The 8,896-nt window shown below is 43.4% G+C and overlaps 1 protein-coding gene across 1 annotated transcript; it reads right to left on the bottom strand.

Moving 5' to 3' along the window:
* Positions 1-4,755: 4,755 nt before the first annotated feature.
* On the bottom strand, positions 4,756-8,570 carry LOC104507263 (AFG3-like protein 2). Its single transcript, XM_010148486.1, has 3 exons — positions 8,337-8,570; positions 6,848-7,042; positions 4,756-5,207 (listed from the first exon to the last, which is right to left on the bottom strand). Exons 1-3 carry the CDS (start codon positions 8,442-8,444, stop codon positions 4,965-4,967), a joined length of 546 nt encoding a protein of 181 aa, XP_010146788.1. The 5' UTR covers positions 8,445-8,570; the 3' UTR covers positions 4,756-4,964.
* Positions 8,571-8,896: the final 326 nt, after the last annotated feature.

An 8,896-nucleotide genomic window follows, 5' to 3' on the forward strand; every position in this document is an offset into this window, starting at 1 on the left:
AAAGGTTTTCAGCTATTCTGTACAGTTACTGTAAAGAGTGATATTTGACTCTGGTTCTCTAAAAAATACAAAATAAAAGATTGCTATCCTCTCAAGGAAAAGTGTTTTGGGCAGTCCATGCTATCTAAATACCCAGTGAGCTGCAGGCTGGATCTATGCTATGTGACTTCATCACCTGCTGCTGAATAATCGCAGATGACATATACGAAATCTATCCATTTGCGATGTCTTCCGGAAGGACCCTTAGGGTTTAAAGTGGCACCCCAGCACCTTGCTGGTGCCCTGTTTTCCTGGCTGTCACCAGTTACTGGTGCTACATGGCAGCCCATACAGCTGAAACGCAGATACTCTGCAGAACGTGGTGGGAGAGGGGATGTAGGCCACGTGTCGATAGATCTCACCACCTAGGTTTGTAAGTTCACCACACCTATAGATGCTGTGGATGTCTTGTTACCACGGTGGGTTAAAAATCACTGGACAGCTTAAGGTTAAAGTACAAATAAAGTATCCGCAATATTCGAAACAACTGGCCAGAGGAAGGATGAACGGCAGTTAATCTGCTTACGCTAAGGCTGAGACGGTCCTACGCAGCTCACTCGACGCCTTGGCAGAGTGACTGGTGGGCATTCGCTCTGCGTGCGTGCTCTGCGTTTCTGCTGGTATCAACGAAACAGCCCTTCCCCATTAGAGAGCCTCTACCAGAGAACACTCTGTCTACATGGAATCTCTTATTTAGGTCAGTTTCTAGGCAACAAAACAAGCAAACAGAGGAGGAAACCCTCTGGAAATCCAAACTTGCAGGGTTTCAGGAACTCCTTGCTCTTTTTCTTCTCGCCTTCAGAAGCACTTTCTAAGCGGAAGTGTTGCTCGATACTTAAAAAGGCACTTTACAAACATAATTTCCAAAGAGCCGTTGCTCCTAACAAGATGATGTTATGGTTTATTAGTTTGGGATTCAGGGAATGAGACAGTATTTATATAAAGTATATGAACCAGGCAACTGTTAATCACATAAGATGAAGCTGTCTGCCCAATTTTATTCTAAAAATGGAATTAAACTAGTTTAAATCAAGGGCGAGACTTTCATATAAAGTGACTTTATGGGCTGGGACACAATCGTTGGAACACGCTAACCACACTGGCATAGGTGTGCAGACAGAGATCGGGTGGGCCTGGCTGATGATCTTCTGAAGGGTCATGAGAGAGTCAGCAAATTCACAGGGGCCACAGTCTTTGCAGTGGCTAGCGATGCCTAAACAATTTATGAATAGCAGTAGAGCACCTTTAAATACATGTTTTATAAACCTGGTGATACCTTGTGGCTATGTATTTGTCATAGCATAAGATTAGGCTAAACCACAACAATCATTAAAGAGAAATTAATTATCATCTAGTGCAATATAAAGCAAAATCCATGGGGAATAAAGCCATTAAACACGAGTTGAGTTGATGCTTTACAACAATCAGTAAAGAGAAATTAATTATCTAGTGCAATATAAAGCAAAATCCATGGGGAATAAAGCCATTAAACACGAGTTGAGTTGATGCTTTAGCCAAGGACAGGCTAGTAGCTTCAAGAGAGGGGAGAACGTGCTGTGGGCTCAGAGCCTGCCATCGTACAGCGGTGGCACAGACCTGTCAGCTGAAGCACTAGCGTAGCTGCTTCTGGGCACAGTAGAATCCACCATCTCACAGCTTGTGGATCTGCATTTTGTTGTAATACAGAATTTGTAACCAGGTCCCAGCCCAAATTATGCTACTGCTCTGTAAAAGACATTAATACTTTAAAAATGGAAGGAGTATTGGAGTTGTGGAACAGCTGAGTTAGTTACCACTCGGTGAACCAGCCTGTTTGTTACTGCTTTTCACACGCTGACTCAAAATCCAGACTACAGCCTCTGCTCCTGCTTTGACTCGTGGTCACGTTAAACCACACCACCAGGCTTCGGCACGTGGTTGGATGTGAATTTCTAGACAGCGTGGAGGTGGGGGGAGGCAAACTAATGCCCTCTTCGGGAAAACAAGGAGACAGATCTTCCAGCTGATCTTAGGGGCCAAAACCCGACCGACTGAGATGAACCCGTAGTAGGAACATCACCAGGGGACCAGCTTGCACGTGGGCAGTAAAAAAGCCACAGGCAGCACAAATGCTTCTTGTTCCTCTCCAGTCCACCAACCCTAATCGTCTTCCTCTCCTGACATAAAACTCCTTCAGCAACAGCTTTGGTGGACAATTCCTTCAGTTGTGCTTCCTTTCAAATAGCTTCCTGCTTTTTCCTTGGAAACTTCTCTTTCACAGGCTGAGTCCCACCTAGCTTTGCTTCCCCCCCCCCATTCCTCCCCTATGTGTTTTTCAATTTCCCCCCTCGTTTTTTTTCCCCTTGGCTTGGCTCAGCCAAGGCTCTCCATTTTCCTGCATCCCAAGATTACTGCTCCCCATTTCTTCTCTTGCGTTTCTATCTCCCCAGGAAAAGGTGGGAATGGGGCCAGGCTGGGAAAGAGGGCCTGGAGCAGCTCCTTCTGCCAGCGCTGGGAGCAGCAGGGAACGGGGTGGCTCCCTCCGTGCTGCGCAAGCCCCTAGTAGCTGACACAGTGCTGGCTGCTCAGTGTGTTTGCAACAAAAATTAATCTGGCCTTAGTGACAGCCACAGCATGGACTGAACTTGATTTTCTTGCTTTATGTTAAAGCACCTGAGGCCTTAGATTTGTGAGTAGGAGGCGGCTAGCAGCCCTCTTCAAAGCAGCAGGTTAGGCAAACAGCTTTTTCCCTCCCTATCTTTCAATTCCAACATTCCAACAGTTTCTGCCTCAAAATCTTAACACCGAGGTAATAGCGCACAGTGCAACCTAACGCTGAACAGTGGGGACAAAGGGACTTGCCTCTCCTGTATCTCATCACACGCTTAGTAGTTGCACGCTGCCACTACGCACAAGTGAAATTCGGAAGCGGGCAGCACAAACAGGGAATGAGAGAAAAGGTTTCCTGGAGAGGATTTTTTCACATTCTGGTAGCACCACTGTGAAAATTTAGATGAGGGTTTGTTAGTGTTTTTGGGGGTGGATGGTTCTGATTTGTGGTTTTTGTTGAAGTTGGTTTTGTTTGGATTTTTTTTTTTGAGGGGTTGCTGGTTTTTTTTGTTCAAAAAAAAAAAAAAAGACAATGAGAAAACGCAGAATTCTGACCTTCATGACAAACACGTTTACTCAGCCCTGGCTACAGGTCACCTATTCCAAACCAGCGGCGTTCAGCTAAACGCAGGGGGAACAGAATGCACGCAGTGTTAATACAGAGCACCCAAGGTGCAGCACTAGAACGTACGCGTAGCAGTCAGTCGCTGCTTCACCACGTGTGCAAGATTTAGGTTTTATCAAACAAGCTTAGGATTGCAATAAACCACTCTATCTTCCGACTCCAATCATAAAGGAAGAGAAGGTTGGTTTTATTCAGAATGCTTTCCTGTCTATCATTCAGTCTACAACAATGCATCCAACAGGGATACGCAGAATCGGTGTTTGACAACTAAAAATGCCCAGTAAATACACCCTATGTTGCTGTATTTGCTCCACTTCCCTTGTTCCTCTTCACTGTAAAGCCACGCAGGAACAGAAACAGGAACAGTTTCATAGTGAAGTAAAAAAAACCCCAAAAGTAGTTTCCATGAACAATTTACTTCAAATAACTCCAGCAAAGAGCTCATGTCTAACCTTCCAGAAACAGCTTTTTCCTTTGTCACCCTACTGCTTTCCAGGATGTCACAACACACCGCTGGTACCAGTCACTACTTACTCCCTTAACCTGCCGCCCCCCCAACCCAGGCATAAGCCTTGAAGGATTTGCTGTCCGCGGAGAAACTTGGCTCATTCTTCCCCACTTAACACCTCCCCGCCCTCCCCAGCCATGCTTCCCTCTCTTCTGGGATAGGGAGACCATCAGTTAAGTTTTGAACAGCTGGAATCTCTACCTGATAAAACCTTTGCATGCAGCAGACAGGCAGATGACTTCACTCTGACAACTGTATTCAGCTAACCAGAGAGAAAAAAAGCAGCGCTTTAGGTGTAAGCAAACCAGCATGAAAACGACAGTCTGATTTAGCACCTTTGGCTGCTGGTTTTGTAATTCTGAGTACGCTCTCCCTACCCCAATTTAACAAACTCTTACACCTAAGAGGAAGTTTTGTATTAGTCTGAATTCTGTACTGAGAAACCAGTGAGGAGAGGACAAGCTTTGTTCAGAAAAGTACTGATTTTATTGACTCAAACTGTATTTACACAACACATTGGTATGTTCAATATCTTACAGAACTCTGTAAAAAACTGACTAGTAAAACTGCAGAGCCAAACTGAGTTTCAGACTTAAAGACACTGAACCATGAATACATTTTAAGGTATCGAAGTGGGTGTCCAGTTTCACTGTTAACTTACGTGGCAGCTCTCCGTAAACAAACTCCTTTAAAATCCACGTGACAGGCGGAGGGGAAAAGGGCCAGGTGAAGCGTTTTGCAAAGCTAGTACTTGGTAAGACCAGACTTCTGGCAGAACATTCAACAACGCATTTTGTATGATTATTTTTTTGTTGAAGCAGGTCACAGAGGTACACTTTAGATGAATAATCGAAGTGTTTTCTTTTTTTTTTTTTAGCTTACATACATTATTAAAAAAAGAGACCAGTGCCACAAAGTTTGTGCATGAACCTGAATGGTTTCAAAGTTTGAGGCTCGGTTCTGGCATTCCACTGCAGCTCACATCCCACGTATGTTCCTTCAGTTGACAAATGAAAGATGATCATCTGATGACATATGTAAATTGGGAGCAGAATATCCTTAGCTCATCACAAGAGAGCACTCTTCCACCCATCCCTAATACAGTTTGGTTGAATAAATATTTTTTCTTTGTTTTGAAGGACAAACTAGGTGAGTTTGTTTCTCTTCCAGAGTGCAAGTCAACACCAACCACACACTTTGCAGTTAGAACGGTAGCCCGCCACTGATCTGCCTAGCAACCTGTTCATCTGTTGCCTCCTCTTTCTCTTTCTCACGCTCTTTGTTCCAGTCTTTAAGGCCTTCCGGTAGCGAGGTATCCTCATCCAAGCTTCCTGTCCCTTCAACAAATTCTTCATAAGTAGACTTCTCTGCAAATGGTCTTGGGCCAAGCAAGTCTAGCATATCACTTTTATCAAGCACTTCCTTCTCCAGCAGTCGTAGGGCAACCTGGAATAACCATATGTTATGTCACACACAAAATACCCGAGCTGGCTCTCTGCCTTGGAGGAGTTTAAGGCATTTTGGGACCAAATTCAGCACTGACCAAGTTTTGATAGAAAAAAAAAACAAAACAGGTTGCTCAGTGTTCACTTAATACATGATTTTTGCTATCTAAATGCTCACAAGGGAGGAAACCCACTATTTTTGAAGCCTACTTTTGAGGTCTGGCAAACACCCTCTCCACGGACCACTTCGCTGCTGCTAAAAGGCTCCTGAGGCACCACATTAAGCTACAGCTGAAAACAAGCATTCCCTTCCTATCAAACCAGCTGGTTCAACAGGGCTGCTGGCAGGTTACAGGCTAAAGAGCACCGTAAGATACCAGCGCGTACAATACTGTACGAGTGTAGCTTGTAACCTTTGGTCAGTGAGCGCTCTGCTCAGCACAAGCCATAGTCAGTCAGCTTTTTTTGGGATGGTGACCTTGTCTTCTTGTCAGCAGGCCTCTCAGATGCAGTGCTGGTTTTAGTTGGGATGGAGTTCATCTTCCTCACAGTAGCTGGTATGAGGCTACATTTTAATTGTGCTGAGAATACTGATGACACACTAATGTTTTCAGTTGTTGCCAAGCGATGTTTATATCAAGGCAAGGACTTTTCCAGTTTCTGATGCTGCCCCCGTGTTCCCAGCTTCTTGTCTACAGGAGGCTGGGAGGGGGACACATCCCAGCCAGCTGACCCCAACTGACTAAAGGGACATCACATGCCATCAAACATCATGCTCAGTATATACGTTGTGCAAGGGCAGGGAGCTTTCTCTTTCTCTCAGGCTTGATCTGGCTCTGCTGGCTCTTGCTACTCAGGGATTGGCTGGGCATCCACTGGGGAGTAGTGAGCAGTTATAACTTGTTTTACATTATTTTCATTATATGGTAGTAGTAGTAGTAGTATTGCTACTGTTAGTATTATCATTATTTCATTTATTCTCATTATTTCTTGTTTTTCTTCCAATTCTCCTCCACATCCCACTGGGGGAGGTGAGCAAGCAGCTGTGTGGTGCTCAGTTGCTGACTGGGGCTAAACCACAACAGATGCCTACCCTGGAAAATCATCCTTTTGCTGTATCAGGCTTCCTGGGGTGGAGGAAAAGCATATGCACACGGGTAACCTCAGCTGCAGTGAGGCAGACCACAAGCAGCAAGGGGTCAGGGAAGGAAGATTGTGAAATGAAAAGGATCTTTCTACCAAGTTCAAAAGGAATTCAGAGACTGTTAGTTATACGCATTTCCCTTCTTAGAGAGCTTCTTTTAGCCTAATGAATTAGAATCTTGGTGTTCTGTGTTTGGGCTTTTTAAGTTTCATACTTGTCTAGTATATCTACTACAGACTCTTCCCTCCAACCCTGCACAGGAATACTGACCGTGTAAAGGGGGAGGGATGTTAAATCACGTTCTGAGAATCTCAGAGGTGTTCCCACACAAAAGGGGATTTGTATTTCTTTACATACTCAAGATTATATTGAATACTTTTTGAGCAAACTTCCTCGTATAGTTACACAGTCACTCTTTTTCATCTATTCAGTTCAATTCAATTCAGATTCCGGCTTAGCACCTGGAACTTGGCAGCTAAAAGTACTGGAATGCTCACCTTCTCCACTTCTGCTTTCTTCTCTGTCAGCAGACTTAATGTCCTGTCGTAAGCGATGTTAATAAGCGACCGTACTTCTTCGTCTATCAATCTGGCAGTTGCCTCGCTGTAAGGTTTCTCTAATACCATGTCTCCTTGACGAGGGAGGTCAAAGGAGATCTGCCCCACTTTTTCATTCATACCAAACTGAACAATCTGGGAAAAGAGAAGAAAAAAAAAAAGAAATCGAAGGAGAGGGTAAAATTTTGCAGTATGTGGATGTAAAAATCTGGTAAACCAAACAGAGGAGGAAGTCCTCTTCCTATGACCTGATTTTTTCCTCTAAAACCATGCCTCCTGTGAAAATCAACTACCGCTAAGCTAAACTACCTTAGTTGACTTTCACTTATTCCTTTTCAATGACTGAACTGAAGCACCCAAATGCCACCATTTAAAGGTGTGTACTCGTGACATACATAATGCTTTGCTGCTTAAGTACTAAGATACCGCAGAAAAAAACCCATTTCAGCCTTCATGATGCAGCAACACTCCCTTCCTTTACCAGAAATATAAGCATTTTTCCAATTCAAAGTGCTTCTGAAGTATAGCATATTCCACACACCTATATAAATAAGTTAACTTAATCTTTAAGGTAGAGGGTCTTGAAGAGTTAGTCTGTCATATGTAAAAATCACCTGCTATACTTCATCCCAAGACACCCCGTCAAAGATGAAAATGATGCCTATCTCACTTGACTCACTACTGAATATTAGTTCCTTCGGTTGCCGAATGTGGTCAACCGGGTGAACAAGAAGGAAACCAGAGACCAGCAAATGGTTTTTGGGGTGGCTGGGTTAGTGTTGTGCTGGGGAAGAGAAGCGTCATCCAAAGCGTCTCTTGCTCACCCTGTATCTTATAAAAGGACAGCTTTTTTTGCTGATGCAGGAGGGGGAATAAAGCACCTACCCGTGTGGAGCACACAGCTGCACTTAGGTGAGTCACTGCAGTGATAAGACTTCAAATTACTCCTCTACGCTAGTTAATAGGATACAAACACAAACTAATTTCCATAGCCTTAATTGACAGCAAATACTGCTTAAGTACAAGGTTTTCTAGATTTAGTTGCACATGAGAATCAAAATTGGGTCTTCAAACTGGGCAATTGAACAAGTAGAATCAGATGATCAAATCTGTGCACTAAATTCCATTTAAAAGAAATATAAAATTTCCATATTGTTTGAATCCAGCTGCAGCGTATGTGTTCCTGTGGGCAGATGTAGGATAGTAATCAAAGCCTAATGCATGGACTCCTGTCGTAAGACTATAATTAAATACTTGAGTCATCAGCATCTTGATACAACAACAGCGTAATTTTTAGCCATAATATTTTTCGAAACTAGGCTTTTGAGGGACATACCTGATCAAATTGCAGCCCTTCAAAATACTAGTGGTAGGTGACAGATAAGGAAAACTGTAAGGAAAAGCCCCACCCTCTTACTCAAGCACATACCTGCGCATATGCACTCTGGGTCACCTTCTTCAAGTCATCCTGGGCACCAGTTGTAATTCTTCCAAAGAAGATTTGCTCAGATACACGTCCTCCCAGAGTCATGCACATTCTGTCAAGCAGTTGCTCTTTGGTGTACAGATACTGTTCTTTGGGTAAATACTGAGCATAACCCAGTCCTTTACCACGTGGGATAATAGATACCTACAATCAGAAGTAGCAGAATAAAAAAAGCATTTCTTGGTTTGACCTAATTTTTAACACCATAACCCATGCCATACTCACCCTTGAAGTTAAATTCAGACATTACTTCCGTTTACAGTTTTGCCCTCATAGTGATTTATCCTTAAAAGCCCTGGCTATTTCTAAACTGGGGTAACAACTACTAGAATATCTGGAAAAGAAAGGTAAGACCACTGTCATATCTTTTCCAAAGACTGTATGGTATTTTTAAAGTCCTTAAATGAAAATCCACAATTCTTTTACAGTTACAGATTGGGCTTTAAGTGTTCAGTAACAGACAGCATTTCTGCATCTTTAGTGGTGGTCAACGGCTCGATGTC

The sequence above is a fragment of the Eurypyga helias genome, unplaced genomic scaffold, assembly GCF_000690775.1.
Source record: "Eurypyga helias isolate BGI_N326 unplaced genomic scaffold, ASM69077v1 scaffold12323, whole genome shotgun sequence".
Classification (NCBI taxonomy): domain Eukaryota; kingdom Metazoa; phylum Chordata; class Aves; order Eurypygiformes; family Eurypygidae; genus Eurypyga; species Eurypyga helias.